This window comes from Fragaria vesca, linkage group LG2 (genome assembly GCF_000184155.1).
Source record: "Fragaria vesca subsp. vesca linkage group LG2, FraVesHawaii_1.0, whole genome shotgun sequence".
Lineage (NCBI taxonomy): Eukaryota > Viridiplantae > Streptophyta > Magnoliopsida > Rosales > Rosaceae > Fragaria > Fragaria vesca.
In genome coordinates this window covers 6,912,738-6,931,769 of record NC_020492.1, presented here as the reverse complement: position 1 = coordinate 6,931,769, position 19,032 = coordinate 6,912,738, and the positions used below count along the sequence as shown (strand labels likewise).

Genomic DNA, 19,032 nt, shown 5'->3' with positions numbered 1-19,032 from the left:
ATGCAGACGTCTTCCTTCTCTTATTAATTGTCACACCTCCGCCTGACTTCTGCTAGGTAAAGAACCTCCTTCTACATTTTCTTCTTCACCCAAAGATAAACCCTGAGACTCATCATGCAAACTCATCTGCAAAAACAAATATATAGACCAGCAAATAAGCAAATAAAGATTGAAACTGGATAAGCAAATAAGCAAATATTCTGTGGCCAATGAAACAGTTGGCCACAGAATGCAGATCACAATGTGATCATACTAACACTAACGCCAATCTTTATTGGCATCTAGCACAATCCCACTATCAAATCTCAAGCATTAAGCAATACCCTGGAGCCAAATTGGAAACTAATCTATATTAGGATACTGGGTATCCTTCAAATCAATACCAATATTAAATAACAGATGCATATGTTAGAAATATGAATTACTATATATCCCCAATACACAAAATTAAAGAAAAAAGGAGACACCTTGATCTTGAACCGGCTTTTGGGTACATCTGTATACTAAGTTTCTATCTTTTCACCTCTTTTCCCAAACCCTTTTCACCCACAGCAAGATCAACAAAAACCCAGAAAAGCTAAACCTCCTCTGAGCCTTGTGAGCAAGTTTCAGATGAGGTGAAAGAAAACCCAACAAAAACAAATAGCAAAGACTCTTCGTTTTTCACTGTGTTTTTAGTCTTCTAATCTCGATTCTAACCAAATACCCAACTCGAATTCACAAAAAAAAGTAGAACAAAGAAGAGACTGGTTTTACCTTATCAAAATCGAAGTGTTGAATCCAGTTTCTTCGATCTCAAAGACTTTCGAGGAGGAGATCAATCAGTTTCTAATTGTAAAGAAGAGAACCAGACGAACACCAATACGGCAAACACAGAGTGAGTCGAACACCAGAGTGAAAGTTTGAAAGTTAGAAACACCAGAGTACGTGAGTCGAACACCAATACGGCAAACGCAAACACAAACCCATTCTAACCTAACCTCTTCCTTTAGTTTTTTTTTCTTAATAGGTCCCAACGGGTTCCAACGGGTTCAGCACGCACGGCCCGTTAAATAACGGGTTTCTAACGTGCGGGCTTTTTTCAGCCCGTTTCATAAACGGGCGGGTTTTTAACGGGCGGGTTTCGGACGGGTTTACAGCCCGCGGGCCAAATTGCCAGACCTGAAAAGGTTTGGTGCATCTGCAGTGACAATAATGCCAGCATTCCAGCTCTAGTTCTAGCTCACTAGCTGAGAGATTCCATCATCATGAAAAAAGTAATAATTCACTACCGGCCATTCATCTGTCTTGTCTGGTTTTCCCGGTCGTCGTTATTCGCCGGCGGTCCCTGGAGCCACTTTTGGCGGATTATAATACGCCGCCGCCGACGGTATATATCCCGTGAATATGCATGACGTCGATGGTGACCCCTAGTTTGTTTTGCTGTCATGATATATCATAGATATGGACTTTGGCCGATCTCCATACATACAGGGAATGTCGCGCGAGTTGAATAAATAATGAACATCATTTCAGCACTGCTGGCTCGATCCCAAGCCTCCATTTTTTCTTCCTTGAATGCTTCTTTGGGCTGCTTTCATTATTCATTGATTCATTAATTACTTTTCAATAGAAACGTGACAGATATATATAATACAAGTTAACACACGTCAAATGAACTGTTGTTAGTCAGCTTGGTTTTACTATCTAAATCCCTTTGCACGTGCATATGTATTCACTGTATATACAGTAGGGTTCTTTGGTATGGGCAAGACATTACATTATATTTCAGTCTTATTTCATCTTAACTATTCAGTTTTTACGTCTTATTGTGTAGTCAATGTAGATTATTTATACACATTTTTAGAAAAATTGATTATGGTTAAGATATTTAAAAATATGATTTAAAATTATAAGAATGAACTATTCAGGTTTAAGAGATTTGAATCATCTATTGATCTAATCTAGTTCAATAGTTTAAACGATCACCAATTAATTGTCAATTAATTGGTTGAGAGTTTGCAAAACTGATTTACATATTGTTGAAAGTGATTTTCATGGAGTTTGAAGTTTACAATCATACATCTATATAGCAGACACTACTGTTACAATATGTTACAAAGAGAGAATCAATAAGACAAGTCAAGATCTGATATGCATTTACAACATTTACAAAGAGAAATCAAAACTGACTGCGTTATTCACTCTAACACGTATAGTCATATAGACCTAAAAGCTTAATGATAGATTTGTTGATATATATGTAATCAAAAATTAGGTTAATAATAATTCATCTCTCAACTTTAGCCAAAGAAAGGATACATATCTACCAATGATGCTTACGTATGTAGTGAGCAAATCCAAAAGTACACACACCTGCATGTGAATTGTGAGCTGTGGTATTCTGTAGCATCCATTTTTGTTCAAAGTAAAACAAATCACGAAAGCCAACTTCCTCCTTTTGTTTTGTTTTCCTTTATTCGGTTGAATTTTATCTGGTCAATAAGGTTGTTGTGAATTGAAACCCTCCATTTAACTTTGACAAGGTGGTTCTTGCCAAAACAATCAGTTACAGACCTTGAAAGGTTGAATCTTGAAAGTATTATATCCATGGAATTCTGACTTACACTAATTGGTCACCATCAGACCTATCCCCGCACGTTCAATTTGCACTGATGAGGTAAGAGGGGCACACACAGTGGATATCAAATCGAATGCAAAGTGAGATCATCCATGATGCCCAAGACCAAAGGCCAAAGCCATTGCATTTCATATAAATATCTACTCAAAGTTTCCAGCTAAAAGCCAAACTCATTTGTGTTACTTTCTCATTTTCTATCCATAATCTTTGTATTCCTTTTCATTATAGAGACCTGGGTTTTGTTGCTGTTTAAGCTTCTCGTATGGAGATCATCAGCTGTGACCTTGAAAGAGCAGGTCACAGTTTCACCAGAAGCGGTTCGTTTTGGACTGACAATGGCAGGGCAGTTTTCTCAGCATCTTCAATTGGAGAAGACGATGAGGAAGCTCTCAAATGGGCAGCTCTGCAGAGGCTGCCTACCTTCGCTCGTTTGAAAAAAGGGTTGCTCACTTCTCCTCAAGGCCATGCCAGCGAAGTCGACCTGCAGCACCTTGAGCTGCAAGAAAGGAAAGACTTGATTGAGAGGCTGGTGGGAGTTGCTGAGGAGGATCATGAGAAATTCTTGTTGAGGCTCAAGAGCCGGATCGATAGGTAATGTGTAGTTTCTGAGTTTATATTTTGTTGAGTTTTCTTTGTTGTTGAATATAATGTGGTGTTGATGATTTTTTCTTTCTTTCTTTCTTGGTATTTTTTGGTATTTGTATCTCAGAGTTGGAATTAGTCTTCCTACAATTGAAGTTAGGTTCGAGCATTTGAAAATTGCAGCTGAAACTCATGTTGGGGGCAGGGCTCTGCCTTCTGTCTTCAATTATTGTGTTAATGTAGTGGAGGTACTAATAGACTACACATTTCAAGTTTTGGCATATATATTCTTACTGTTAATTAGTTTGTTCTTACATAGCTATTTTTGTTTCTGGGTACAAAGGGTTTCTTGAATTGCCTGCACATTCTTCCTCAAAAGAAGGAACATGTTTCTATACTCAAAGATGTCAGTGGGATCATCAAGCCTTGCAGGTGAAGAAACTTGTCTGTTCTAGTTAATTATCATAGTTTGTGTTGCCTAAATTGCCTGATGGATACTCAACTGGGTTCACTTATTGTTTTTGCAGAATGACATTGCTTTTGGGTCCTCCAAGTTCGGGGAAGACCACGCTGTTGCTGGCTTTGGCCGGAGAGCTTGATAAGGATCTCAAGGTTATATAAGATGAAATTAAGGTTTTTCTGTTTGATGTTTAGGTATTGTAATCACTACTGGATTTTGTTCTAATGTGTTTTGGTGAAAATTCTTCTGCAGGTTTCTGGAAATGTGACTTACAATGGTCATGGCATGCATGAGTTTGTGCCTCAGAGAACTGCTGTATATATCAGTCAACATGATGTTCATATTCCAGAAATGACAGTTGGAGAAACCTTGGCTTTTTCAGCAAGATGCCAAGGGGTCGGAGCTCGTTATGGTTCGTTTATAGGACTGTATTTTTCTTTGGTTTCCTTTAGTTTGCTGAGTTAGACCAAAACTTCATTAATTGAGAAGATAATCATTCATAATGTTGAATTTTTGCAGAGATGCTAGTAGAGTTAAGTAGAAGAGAGAAAGAAGCAAGTATTAAGCCAGATCCTGACTTGGATATCTACATGAAGGTGAGAAAATGATGATATAAAATTGACAGACTTTTTATGTTCCTTAACTTTGCAGAATGTTTTTGAAATGATTAACTATGCAATGTGATTTTAATTCATCATTCTGCTATTGTAGGGAATAGCATCAGAAAGCCAAAGGGCAACATTTATGACAAATTACATTCTAAAGGTAACATCGATTTACTTTTTCTGTAATAAGAGGACTTTCTGAATAACACTCTTTAATGATGACTAACTGATTCTGTTTGCAGGTGTTGGGATTGGATGGCTGTGCAGATACCTTGGTAGGGGATCAATTATTAAGGGGTATCTCTGGAGGACAAAAGAAGCGAGTCACAACTGGTAAACAAAGTCTTAACTCTTATATCAGCACTAGTTGTGCACTAATTTGTGTATGAATATATGAAGTGGCAAAGGTTTGATTAGTGAATCATCTATAGGTGAAATGTTGGTTGGACCTTCGAAGGCACTATTTATGGATGAAATATCGACTGGTCTGGATAGTTCAACAACTTATCAAATAGTGAATTCCATCAAGCAATATGTTCACATTCTCCAAGGGACTGCATTCATCTCACTACTGCAGCCAGCCCCTGAGACTTATGATCTATTTGATGATATTATACTTCTTTCTGATGGTCAGATTGTGTATCAAGGACCCCGTGAACATGTCCTCGGTTTTTTTGAGTCTATGGGATTCAGATGTCCTGAGAGAAAAGGTGTGGCCGATTTCCTGCAAGAAGTAAGTCCATCTATAGATTATGTTTGCTACTATGACACAAATCAAAAGTAGAATGACACTTGCTGAAGTTTGCAATTGATGTGGTGTAGGTAACCTCAAGGAAAGATCAGGAGCAGTATTGGGCTAGCAGAGATGAACCTTACAGGTTTATCACAGTCGAAGAATTTTCCCAAGCATTCCAATCTTTTCATGTAGGGCGCGCAATTACACATGAACTTGCAACTCCATTTGACAAGACCAAGAGCCATTCAGCCGCATTAACAACAAAAAAATATGGTGTTAAAAGAGCAGAACTATTTAAAGCTTGTTTCTCAAGGGAGTTCTTGCTTATGAAGAGGAATTCATTTGTTTACCTTTTCAAGCTAATCCAAGTAAGTTTTTAACTTTAGTTTTTCTTTGATGTGGTAACCAATCTATCTCTTTTCTTTGCATGGTATTAACTAATCCATTATCATTTCCTTCCCTCCCTAGCTCTCAATATTGTCTCTGATTACAATGACACTATTCCTACGAACTGAGATGCACCGCGATTCAGTAATTAATGGAGGAATTTATGCTGGCGCATTATTCTTCTCCTTGGTTGCTGTTATGTTCAATGGAATGGCAGAGCTCTCAATGACTATAGCCAAGCTTCCAGTATTTTATAAGCATAGAAAGCTGCTCTTCTTTCCACCATGGGCATATGCACTTCCATCATGGCTCCTCAAGATCCCTCTCACCTGTGTTGAAGTTGGTGTTTGGGTGTTTATCACCTATTATGTCATTGGATTTGATCCAAATGTTGGAAGGTAAAAATAATGTACAAGTAACAAAATTTTCAGTCACTTTCTCCTAAAACATATGTTGGTTATGATCTCGAATCATGTACTGTCATGAACGTGTGATGCAGGTTGTTTAAGCAATATCTTCTCCTCTTACTCATGAATCAAATGGCTTCTGGATTATTCCGATTCATTGCTGGAGTAGGTAGAAGCTTGACTGTTGCTAATACATTTGGCTCATTTGCACTAGTCATGCTTTTCGCTTTGGGCGGCTTTGTCCTGTCAAGAGGTAAAAGACTAAGTAAATATACTTGATCTCCAGTAACTTAATTTCTGTATCAATTTATTCCATGTTTCTCAATGTTCTTTGATTGATTCCACAGATGATATAAAGAAATGGTGGATATGGGGTTACTGGATATCGCCTTTGATGTATGGACAAAATGCAATTGTAGTCAATGAATTCCTGGGCAAGAGTTGGTCACATGTAAGTCCTTCATTGAATCATTTCAAACATTTTGTCGTTGTTCATCCCTGACTAATTCTCTGATTTTACTCTACTCTTGTTAAAGGTTCTTCCCGGCTCAAATGAATCATTAGGAGTTGAAATTCTGAAGTCTCGGGGATTTCGTACACACGCATATTGGTATTGGATTGGTGCAGGAGCATTGGCTGGATACATGCTCTTTTTCAACGTTTGTTACGCTCTGGCTCTCACTTTTCTAAACCGTGAGTACATTTGAACTAAACTTTAAAAGAAAAAAAGAGAGAGAAAAGGTTTAGCTCATGATACCAAAATGATTTTGCAGCTTTGGACAAGCCACAAGGTGTTAAATCAGCACAATCTCAAGGCAATAAAGATGATGACAAGAGCTTGACTCCTCGAATCAGCAAAGGTGATGTATCTTATATAAAAGTTTTGTTGTATACTTTTTGTCTACATTTCACTAAGATGAACTAAATTTTATGGAAAGGCAGAGAAAGGAGATGGTAGTACTACTGATAACACGAAAAGAGGAATGGTTCTTCCATTTGAACCATATTCCATCACCTTTGATGAAATTTCATACTCAGTGGACATGCCACAGGTGATATATGCAACCAAAATTAATATATGTCTAACACTCGACAAGTTTGTGCAACTCTTTCAACATAACTGGTGTGAATCCTATATATAATGGCAGGAAATGAAGAACCAAGGTATTCCTGAGGATAAATTGGTGCTCCTCAGGCGAGTGAGTGGTGCTTTCAGGCCAGGTGTTCTCACAGCTCTGATGGGAGTGAGTGGTGCTGGCAAGACAACTCTAATGGATGTACTAGCTGGTAGGAAAACTGGAGGCTACATAGAGGGAAATATCACAATTTCTGGCCACCCCAAGAAGCAAGAATCATTTGCTCGGATTTCTGGATACTGTGAGCAGAATGACATCCACTCTCCACATGTTACTGTTTATGAATCCTTGATGTACTCAGCATGGTTGCGTTTACCTGCAGAAATTGATTCAGAAACAAGGAAGGTTTGTATTTTAACTTCCAAAGTAGATTTTGTAGGCGACTACCTGTGTAACTTCTTTAGTGTCTAATGAATTGATACATTCTTGTAGATGTTTGTCGAGGAAGTAATGGCCCTTGTGGAGTTGGATCCCTTAAGGCAAGCACTAGTAGGATTACCTGGTGCCAATGGTCTCTCAACTGAGCAAAGAAAGAGGCTGACAATTGCAGTTGAACTAGTGGCTAACCCCTCCATAATTTTCATGGATGAACCAACTTCTGGCCTAGATGCAAGAGCTGCTGCGATTGTTATGAGAACAGTTAGAAATACTGTGGACACCGGAAGAACAGTTGTGTGCACCATTCATCAACCAAGCATCGATATATTTGAATCTTTTGATGAGGTAGATCAAAATCTTCATTGATAAATTTACATATAGTGGTTTCATCTATAATACATAAGTCTGATATATTTATTATTTAACATGTCGTTGCAGTTATTCCTACTGAAGAAAGGAGGACAAGAGCTATACGTAGGGCCATTGGGGCGTCATTCTTGCCATTTAATCAAGTATTTTGAGGTATTCAGAAATCAAAAGTTTGATCTCATATCTGTTTGTTTCTATTGAAGGTTTACTAATACATATACTTCTACATGAAGGGAATTGATAATGTCAGTAAGATTAAGGATGGCTATAATCCAGCAACTTGGATGTTGGAAGTCACCAGTTCCGCCAAAGAAATAGCTTTAGGTGTTGATTTTTCTGATATTTATAAAAAATCAGATCTATACAGGTAGGTTGACAAAACCTTTCCACTTGAAAAAATTTGGTGATGGAAATTATTCTTATTTGTGTGCATATATTTCAGGAGAAACAAAACACTTATTGAAGAACTGAGCACCCCTCCTCCAGGTTCGAAGGACCTGTATTTCCCTACTCAATATTCTCAGCCATTTGTCACACAATGCATGGCTTGCTTATGGAAACAACATTGGTCGTATTGGCGAAATCCAGCATACACTGCCATAAAGTTGATATACACCACCATCATAGCCTTAATGTTGGGAACAATGTTCTGGGACCTCGGCTCCAAAACGTAAGTACAATATTGATATCATACAGGTTGATAGTCTTGCAAACATATTTGCTTCCTTGTGTAATTTTGTATACTTTGATTACAGGGAAAATCAACAGGATCTCTTTAATGCAATTGGTTCCATGTATGCTGCTGTCCTCTTTCTCGGTATTAAGAATTCAACAACAGTTCAGCCAGTAGTTTCTATCGAACGAACAGTCTTTTATAGAGAACGTGCTGCTGGAATGTATTCTCCATTGGCTTATGCATTTTCACAGGTAGGTGACCTATATAACATTTTACCAAGTGAAAACTGATTTACTTTTCTTATTTGTCTTACCCGATCTTCATATTTTTGCAGGTTGCAATTGAGCTGCCTTATATTTTCGCCCAAACAATTCTCTATGGTGTCATAGTTTATGCAATGATCGGATTTGAGTGGACTGTACCTAAATTCTTTTGGTACCTATTTTTCATGTATTTCACATTTCTGTACTTCACCTTTTATGGTATGATGGGAGTGGCCTTCACACCGAACCAGCACGTTGCTGCTATAAGTTCTAGTGCATTTTATGCAGTATGGAATGTCTTCTCCGGGTTCTTAATCCCACGAACTGTAAGAATTGCTCACTCCTAATTTTTAGTGCATGTTTTATTTAGGGCCTGGAATGTACTTATTTCTGACGCTACAATTCTTTGTCTTGTTCTTTTGGTACAGAGGATTCCTATATGGTGGAGATGGTACTATTGGGCATGTCCAATGGCTTGGAGCTTGTATGGATTGGCTACATCACAGTTTGGAGATCTACAGAACAAGCTTGAGTCGGGCGAAACTGTGGAAGAATTTATGAGGACGTACTTTGGCTTCAAACATGAATTTCTAGGAGTGGTTGCAGCAGCAGTTGCTGGATTTGCAGTACTCTTTGCATTTGTCTTTGCCTTTTCGATCAAGATGTTGAATTTCCAGAGGAGATAGCTAGATTTAATTTGTTCGATCAGTAAACATTTCAATTTGTACATCAGCCATGGCCCATGGAAGTAGTCTCCTCTTCAGCTTTCATCTTGATAGGAATTGCACACCCCTGTTTATAAGTGACATGATTCTTTTGTACTCTTAGAGTATTAGTAAATCAAATCCAAATATTTATTAGAAATGAAGCACTTAATCACAAGCTTATGTTGAGCAGCTCAATATGCACAATATTTTTGTTTTCGATCATTGTTGAGTACTTCATGAATAACATCCATCTCACACTTTGCAATTTCAAACACATAATCATATCACTCAATGCATAAGTACTCAGAATTTCCTTGCATCACAAGCACCCTTTGAAGTAATCAAATATTCTAAGGAATATACAAAATCGAACACAAAGAAAACTTATCAAGCACTTAATTTTCCTCACAATCTTCTGCAGCTTGGTGCTTACATAAAAAATTGTATGGACCATCTGGCTCATATGAAAAATCAAGAAGAGCTGGATTCCTCAGGCTCCATTTGAATTGATTCTGATAGGCATCAAACCTAAGATTACACAAAAAGTACTTGCCTCTCCACATTTGATACATCGATGCTGACACTGACACGTCTCCAACAACATGATCCTGACTCCAGTAAGATACTTGCTGGTGAACTGTAACATCTTCCCCGTTTGACTGGACACCTTCACAAGTATTGCCCCTATTTTCTTGCTCATACACAAGCTGGACACCGAAATCCTTTATCAAGTTTTCATACCCCTGATCCACAGAAACACACAATTCTTCCCCACCCTGCTGATCATCTGTCCCAAATGGCCAATGGCTAAGCCATAAAATGTCTACATTCTTTATTGGAAACCAATAGTTACCGGTCGTTAGGCCCACATAAGACCCTTGGTCTCATTACTGAATTTCAAATTGATTGACCAATACATCTTGTTACATTCTCTATCAGGGTGTTTTGTATACACAACACATAAGTTCAAGCCACGAATCTTAAGCTCAAGGTTGGAAGGTACAATAATAGACATCAAGAGTCTGCCCTTGCCTTGCTCTTGTAGCTATACCAGTCTGGGATTGTGCTGCGCGCCATGAAGAGAAATGCTAAACACGCTACATTCATACAGCCCCTGTAACATGGAGATCACATACAAATATACAGTTGATTAAAATGATAACTTACTGATCTCCTAAAACCATTCCACCAAGATCCGCGACATCTTTAAGAGCTCTTCTCCATTTCGACACCATTGCCTCCTCATAAAGCTCTTCTTGCTTGGCAAATGCTTATGCCAAATGTTTGGATCATTTTCCCCCTAATTCTCATCTCAGTTCATGCAGTCACAAAAGGCAATAGTTGAAGACTGAAACTTTACCTATTAGATGAATCCAACTAATTAAGCTCCAAAACACAAGGTCATGACAACAAAAGCCATTCTTATTTTCTTTTGTTAAGAATTGTGCTTTTGTTTTTGTTCGGAGAAGGGGTATAACAGGAAGTTTAATATAATGGTGACACTGAAGGAATATATTGGCCACATATAGTTCACTCAGCAGTCAACAGGAAAGAATATATGTCAGCTCGAGGAGTGTGGGGAATCAAATTTGCTGACCAATAGATTTGTTGGTCAGCTATCACCAACCAATCAAAAAAGAGAGAGAGGGAGAGAGAGTGAGAGAGAGAGAGAGAGAGAGAGTGAGATATGATTGGTTGGTCAGCCTCTTACGTACGTTCTAGAGTGATCATCATTCACCAGTACGAATTCTTTAAAAATAGTCATATAGATGGGTGTGCCAATAGAAATAAAAGGGATAGTTTGGGTAGTATAAATGTATGTAAAAAGATGGAATTAATTAAATCTTTAGTGCTGTACGTTCGAGCTATTACCATCGGTAATATTTTCAAAAAAGGGATAAAGACCTACATATCACGTACGCTGATACGAAGCAGTGAAGTTTCAGGGAAGTGTTTATGTGGAGACTTTAATCTATGAAAAAAACAGGAAAAAGTGAACAGCTGTCCACACCTTAGTAGAAGTTAGTGTTTAAGTTAATATCACGTCCATTGTCAGGAATTGTCTTAAGTCGAAATGGGAACTCTTCAAAGCTGCAAATGAATCTCTATAACCCAGCTTGTCGCCTTTGTGCAAACAACGCCACACCTAAACCTAGCTCAGAGAAGCCTTTGCCATACCTTAGCCTAACCAACGTTAAATACATTTGTCCCTCTAATGCTTTACATAACTCTATCTCCCTCCTCCATATACCTCTCCCTCTCTCTAGCTACAGTGTGTGCTTTCTTCGATTCTCATTAGCTTTTGTTTGTTGTTTTTGGAACCTGGATAGATTCGCCCATGATTTTTTCTGTTGATCTGTATTGAGCCCCTGCTTTCTGATATCGGCTTGTATGTACATACGTATGATTTGTTTTTTTTCATTTTTTTCCTTATTTTTTGTTGTTGAGAATGTGCATATATATGTATGGATTTAAGTCATTTAACTGTTAGGTTTAAGAATATTAATTAATCAATACTAGCTATTAGTAATGTTTAGTTCGAGATGAGCTTCATGTATATACAGATCTACAATGGTTGATAGCTAAGGTCTTCTTGCAGCAGCAGTTATGAGTTCTCTAATAATAATAACAGTCATATTTATAATATACACATTAAGTATCATCAAAAAGTTATTTATTTGCTCAATCTATCATTAGTCTCATCATGTTGATTCTCATCATTAGCTTTTGTTTGTTGTTTTTGGAACCTGGAAAGATTCGCCCATGATTTTTTCTGCTGATCTGTATTGAGCCCCTGCTTTCTGATATCGGCTTGCATGTACGTATGATTCGTTTTTTTTTCCGTGTTTTTTCTTCATTTTTTGTCGTTGAGAATGTGCATATATATACATATATGTATATATGTATGTATGTATGGATTTAATTCATTTAACTGTTAGGTTTCAAAATGTTAACTAATTAATACTAGTTGTTTGTAATATTCAGTTCGAGATGAGCTTTATGTATATACAGATCTAAAATGGTTGATAGCTAGAGTCTTCTTGTAACAGTAATTATGAGTTCTCTAATAATAATAACAGTCCTATTTATAATAAACGCAGTAAGTATCATCAAAAAGTTATTTCTTTGCTCAATCTATCATCAGTCTCATCATGTTGTACCATTAATTGAAAGCTAAAAAGAAAACTACATCCTCAAATATTGAATTTGGGTAGCATCCTAATCTATCACGTATGTACACTGATATGAAGCGGTAAAGTTTCAAAGAAGTGCTTTTGTGGAGACCTTAATCTATGAAAGAAATGGGAAAAAGTGCACAGTTGTCCAGACCTTAGTGGAAGTCAGTGTTTGAGTCAATATCACATCCATCGCCATGAATTGTCTTAAGACGAAATGGGAACTCTTCAGAGCTGCAAATGAAGCTCTACAACCTAGGTTGCCATCTTTGTGCAAACAACGCCACACCTAAACCTAGCTCAAAGAAGCCCTTAAGGCACGCCATTCGTCAGCCCAACCAACGTTAAATACATATGTCTCTCTAATGCTCTACATAACTCTATCTCCCTCCTTCATATATCTCTCCCTCTCTCTAGCTACATGGTTTGATTCTCATTAGCTTTTGTTGGTTGTTTTTGGAACCTGGAAAGATTTGCCCATGATTTTTTCTGCTGATCTGTATTGAGCCCCTGCTTTTTTATATCAGCTTGTATGTACGTATGATTCGTTCTGTTTTGGTTTTTATCTTCATTTTTTGTTGTTGAGAATGTGCATATATATATATGTATATATGTATGGATTTAAGTTATTCAACTATTAGGTTTCAGAATATTAACTAATCAATACTAGCTAGGGGTGGGTTCGGTTTTGTTCGGTTCGGTTTTCACCTAAAACTAGAAACCAAACCGAATAAAAAATTTAGTTCGGTTTGACATTTTTTGAGACCTTGAACCGGAAACCAAACCAAACCGTGGTTCAGTTCGGTTTCGGTTTTTTTTCGGTTTTTTTTCTACTTTTTTAAAATAACTTTTCTTAAAGTTTGTATGCTTTTGGTTTAGTAAAAAATTATCGTATTTTAGATCTTTTTTTTCTTCCATTACTTGTTTTTATAAGCACACCCTACAAAAATTAATTCAGTTAGCCACGGCACAAAGCCGTCGCCAAAAGCCATTCTACCGTTGCAAAAGACCAATGTACATATAATATATCAATAAAATTTTTGACAATGATTCTTCAACAAACCAACAATTTATAAACCAAATAGATACTTTGAAAGTTAATTTAAAATTTTTGACAATGATTCTTCAACAAACCAACAATTTATAAACCAAATAGATACTTTGAAAGTTAATTTATAAACCAAATAGATACTTTGAAAGTTAATACTCAATAATTTCGAAAGTATTGGGAATTGACCACACTAGCACACCATGAAACCATAATTTTAAAACTTCTAAGTTCATCTTGAACAGATAATATAGACTCCATTGTTTAAAGTCCATCTAAATAAATTCTGAATTTTGAAGTTTAAAAATCATAAATTTGAATAAAGAAAAGAAAAATAAATTAAATATTAGAGTCTATCATCTAAAGCTCGCAAGAGTAAGGTCTTTGATTTTAGAGGTAACATATCACTCTATGTTTCGCATACACGACACCTAAAACATTTCTATATGTACATAAAACAAAAATAAAAAACAAAATATTAGAAAAGACAAACATATAATTATATAGAACATAAAACCTAAAATCATATTGTTCAAATCAAATTTTTAATACAAAAAACGATGTCGTTTTAGAGAGATTCGGTTTTTTGGTTCGGTTCGGTTTTTCAAGGGCTGAAACCAAAAACCAAACCAAACTAATTTGGTTCGGATCGGTTTTTCTTAATTCGGTTTGCTTTTTTTTTGTTCGGTTTTTTCCGGTTTCGGTTTGGTTTTTGGCTCGGTTTTTTTCGGTTTTCGGTTTCAAAATTCCACCGCTAATACTAGCTATTAGTAATATTCAGTTCAAGATGAGCTTCATGTATATACAAATCTACAATGGTTGATAGCTAGGGTCTTCTTACAACAGTAGTTATGAGTTCTCTAATAATAACAACAATCATATTTATAATATACACAGTAAGTATCATCAAAAAGTTGTTTTTTTGCTCATTCTATCATCAGTCTCATCATGTTGTACCATTAATTGAAAACTAAAATGAAAACTACATCTTCAGATATTGAATTTGGGTAGCAACCTAATCTATCACGTACCTACGCTGATATAAAGCAATGAAGTTTCAAGAAAGTGCTTTTGCGGAGACCTTAATCTATGAAAGAAATGGGCAAAAGTGAACAGTCCACACCTAAGTGAAAGTCAGTGTTGAGTTAATATCATGTCCATCGTAAATGGGAACTCTTCAGAGCTGCAGATGAAGCTCTGCCACCTAGCTTGCCATCTTTGGTCAAAGAACGCCACACCTAAACCTAGCTCAGAGAAGCCTTTAAGGCATGTCATGCATCAGCCCAACCAACGTTAAATACATATGTCCCTCTAATCCTCTACATAACACTATCTCCCTCCTTCATATATCTCTCCTTCTCTCTAGCTACACAGAATGCTTTCTTTGATTCTCATTAGCTTTTGTTTGTTGTTTTTGGAACCTGAATAGATTCGCTCATGATTTTTTCTGCTGGTCTGTATTGAGCCCCTGCTTTCTGATATCGGCTTGCATGCATGTACGTATGATTTTTGGTTTTTTTTTTTTTTTTTTTTTTTTTTTCTTATTTTTTGTTGTTGAGAATGTGCATATATATATATATATGTATGGATTTAAGTCATTTAACTGTTACGTTTTAGAGTATTAATTAATCAATATTAGTTATTAGTAATATTCAGTTTGAGATGAGCTTCATGTATATACAGATCTACAATGGTTGATAGCCAGGGTCTTCTTGCAGTAGTAGTTATGAGTTCTCTAATAATAATAACAGTCATATTTATAATATACACAGTAAGTATCATCAAAAAGTTATTTCTTTGCTCAATCTATCATTAGTCTCATCATGTTGTACCATTAATTGAAAGCTAAAAAGAAAACTACATCTTCAAATATTGAATTTGGGTAGCAACCTAATCTATCACGTACGTACGCTGATATAAAGCAGTGAAGTTTTAGGAAAGTGCTTTTGCGGAGACCTTAATCTATAAAAGAAATAAGAAAAAGTGAACAGTCCACACCTTAGTGGAAGTCAGTGTTTGAGTTAATATCACGTCCATCGTAAATGGGAACTCTTCAGAGCTGTAGATGAAGTTGTGCCACCTAGCTTGCCATCTTTGGTCAAAGAACGCCACACCTAAACCTAGCTTAAAGAAGCATTTCAGGAATGCCATGCCTCAGCCCAACCAACATTAAATACATCTGTCCCTCTAATGCTCTACATAACTCTATCTCCCTCCTTCATATATCTCTCCCTCTCTCTAGCTACATGGAATGCTTTCTTTGATTCTCATGAGTTTTTGTTTGTTGTTTTTGGAACCTGAATAGATTCGCTCATGATTTTTTCTGCTGATCTGTATTGAGCCCCTACTTTCTGCTATCGGCTTGCATGTACGTATGATTTCGTTTTTTTTTTTTCTTATTTTTTGTTGTTGAGAATGTGCATATATATATATATATGTATGGATTTAAGTCATTTAACTGTTACGTTTTAGAATATTAATTAATCAATATTGGCTATTAGTAATATTCAGTTCGAGATGAGCTTCATGTATATACAGATCTACAATGGTTGATAGCTAGGGTCTTCTTGCAGCAGTAGTTATGAGTTCTCTAATAATAATAACAGTCCTATTTATAATATACACATTAAGTATCATCAAAAAGTTATTTCTTTGCTCAATCTATCATCAGTCTCATCATGTTGTACCATTAATTAAAAGCTAAAAAGAAAACTACATCCTCAAATATTTAATTTGGGTAGCATCCTAATCTATCACGTATTTACGCTGATATGAAGCAGTAAAGTTTTAGGGAAGTGCTTTTGTGGAGACCTTAATCTATGAAAGAAATGGGAAAAAGTGAACAGTTGTCCACACCTTAGTGGAAGTCAGTGTTTGAGTTAGTATCACGTCCATCACAAATGGGAACTCTTCAGAGCTGCAGATGAAGCTTTGTAACCTAGCTTGTCATCTTTGGTCAAACAACATCACACCTAAACCTATCTCAAAGAAGCCTTTTAACGCATGTCATGCCTCAGCCCAACCAACAATACATATGTCCCTCTAATGCTCTACATAACTCTATCTCTATATATCTTTATATATGTCATCGCCCTACCGGCGCCAAAGGTTGGATCTACACCCAGCATCCACCGCCCTTGGATAAGTGATAACGCAAAACATAGATTGGTTGTGAAGAAACCAAACCATATCATTGTTGAAACCATCAAGTTCCAACTTTCAAACCATAGGCAATAGTTTCCCGTCCGGCGGCGACCTCATGACAACAAAGCCGGAGCTCAGTAGCCATTAGTCACCACCAGACTAGGTTGAAGAAACAATTGGAGTTTGCTTGAGTGGCTAAGGTTTTTAAGAGAGAGCCAGAATTGCGTGTTTTGAGAGATTAGAATATAGATGTAATGCACCTTACCTTCAAACTGTATATGAGCACGTACACATTTTCAAATAGTTATATAATTAGAATATTTAATCATACATATATACGAAGGTACCATCCTTATATATAAGAAGGTACCATCCTTATAGTCACATATACATTTATAGAGTTCATGGAAGAACTCTATTATTTCTCCCGAAGTTTATTTACTTCTTCAGAAACTATGGTCACAAACTTCTCCTCGGAGTGATATTCTCTTCAATGTTTCTTGAGAAGTCGACAATTCTTCATAATGTGACCGACTTTGTTACAATTGAAGCAAGATAATTTCTTCTTCTTGTTTTGATTTTGACTATGATGGTCCTTATTCGACCTTAACTTCTGTTTCCTACTACCTTGGTTGTTCTTTGATTGTTTATCTCCACTAACAACCAAATCATTTTCTGAAGAGGAAGGTCCATCAATTTTCTCATGGGTCTCATTCTCTTTCCCAAGATTAAGAATCGCGTCTAACCTTTTATTGGTTGCTCTATAATCCTCCTCAAACCGGAGTCTACGACCCAATTGTTTCATGGTCAAGCCTTTCACCATGGTTTCCATATTCTTTTTGAAATCTTTCCATGAAAATGGAAGCTTGTACAAGATAACTGGGACACTAATTCATGAGTCCATATGTATATCATGTTGACCAAGCATGTCGATTATGTGAACTAGTTCATGAAATTGCTCAACAATAGCTCTGGTTTCTATCATTTTATATTTGAAGAACTTTGAAATCCGAAAGGCCTTACTTATAGGATCTGTAGAAATATAATGTGATTTCAATGCATCCCATAATTCATTTGACGTCTCCTTGCTTTGAAACTTCAGTTGTAACTCATCACTTAAGGAATTGTATATATAGTTTTTACATGCACAATCATCTTGATCTCATTTTTTTTGTTCATGCTTTATGGAAATAGTCTCATCTTCACTTTCTTCTAGCCTTGGTGTCGTAAGCACATAAGTCATTTGTAGGCTAGTGAATAATAAGTGTATCTTCTTTTGCCATTCTTTGAAAATTGTTCATTCAAAGCATTCTAGTTTCATTGTATCAACAAACTCTTTCAAAGATGCCATAGCAGTAATATAGTCTGAAAATTGTTGGAAATTTTGGAAATATAAATCAATGGGTTATGGTTTGAAAGAGTTTATCCTTCAAGGCACGTTGTAGCAACGCTATCTTTCATACTATCTTTGCCCCCACGACTTGTGTGCAAAGGGGTTAATGCAAATAAGTCTTATGGATACAATGAAGCCTAGCAATCTTGCTATTGTTGATCGGCGCCTTGCACTTACGACGATCAACCAACACTCAATTAAAGGTTTTGAAAGGGCTCAAGATTCCTAGAAACTATAACTACAGTAATATAGTTTCTAGATTTTGTCTTTGGAAAACAAGGAATGAAATAGAGATTTTATTGAGAAGAATAGAGAGAGTTTCTGAATGTATCAATATGTAGAGAACTACTTCTTTATATAGAAGTGGTTGTGTCTTTTAGAACTTTTGTCTCTTCATGTTGGTAACTCTTCACCAAAGGTTAAGTCTCTTCAATAAGAGTTACTGATTTTCTGGTGTTAGTTTAGTTACCAACAATCACATAGTTTGAATTAATTCAATTCAAACTAACATACCTCTTAGTGGTATATATTCACACATTTTCATCTATGCTTGTCAATTTCCTTTATATTTGAAAATTGTTAATTTCTTTTATAATTTGAAAATTGTTCTAACATTTATTTCAAACTTGACAATGCAATAGTGCAAACTTATGTTGCACGGACACTTCACATCCCTGGAGTGTCGGAGTGTCCGCCGGACACGGCGACACGCCTCCAACATGGCCCGACACGCCATGTGGTGTGTCGGAAAATATTGACTTTTCTGACACATCCTGACATGTTGACCGACACACCACCTCAGCCTCCAACACGCCATGTCATCAATTTTTAATATATATATATATATATTTAAAAAAAAAAGAAAGAAGAAGAAGAGAGGTTTAGATGGATTATGGAATGATTGAAATTTTCTTGTCTATTAGCTGTTAGATTAGGAGAAATTTT

At 36.4% G+C, this 19,032-nt stretch overlaps 1 protein-coding gene across 1 annotated transcript; it reads left to right on the top strand.

Annotated features, from left to right (window-relative positions):
* The first annotated feature begins 2,841 nt into the window (after nt 1-2,841).
* Nucleotides 2,842-9,519, top strand: LOC101304822 (pleiotropic drug resistance protein 1-like). Its single transcript, XM_004289950.1, has 24 exons — nt 2,842-3,211; nt 3,330-3,450; nt 3,546-3,634; nt 3,730-3,814; nt 3,915-4,074; nt 4,182-4,258; nt 4,374-4,427; nt 4,510-4,600; nt 4,699-5,000; nt 5,090-5,371; nt 5,472-5,788; nt 5,890-6,050; nt 6,145-6,248; nt 6,334-6,490; nt 6,571-6,615; nt 6,728-6,849; nt 6,946-7,278; nt 7,366-7,656; nt 7,750-7,833; nt 7,914-8,047; nt 8,123-8,350; nt 8,436-8,607; nt 8,691-8,945; nt 9,048-9,519. The coding sequence occupies exons 1-24, from the start codon at nt 2,883-2,885 to the stop codon at nt 9,303-9,305; spliced, it is 4,251 nt and encodes a 1,416-aa protein (XP_004289998.1). The 5' UTR covers nt 2,842-2,882; the 3' UTR covers nt 9,306-9,519.
* The last annotated feature ends 9,513 nt before the right edge of the window (nt 9,520-19,032 follow it).

Excerpts from the sequence above, each read along its gene's own strand:
- LOC101304822 (XM_004289950.1), top strand. The coding sequence starts at position 2,883 with ATGGAGATCATCAGCTGTGACCTTGAAAGAGCAGGTCACAGTTTCACC. Across the intron at positions 3,815-3,914 it reads AGCTTGATAAGGATCTCAAG|GTTTCTGGAAATGTGACTTA; the intron begins GTTATATAAGAT and ends ATTCTTCTGCAG. Across the intron at positions 6,249-6,333 it reads TGGGCAAGAGTTGGTCACAT|GTTCTTCCCGGCTCAAATGA; the intron begins GTAAGTCCTTCA and ends CTCTTGTTAAAG.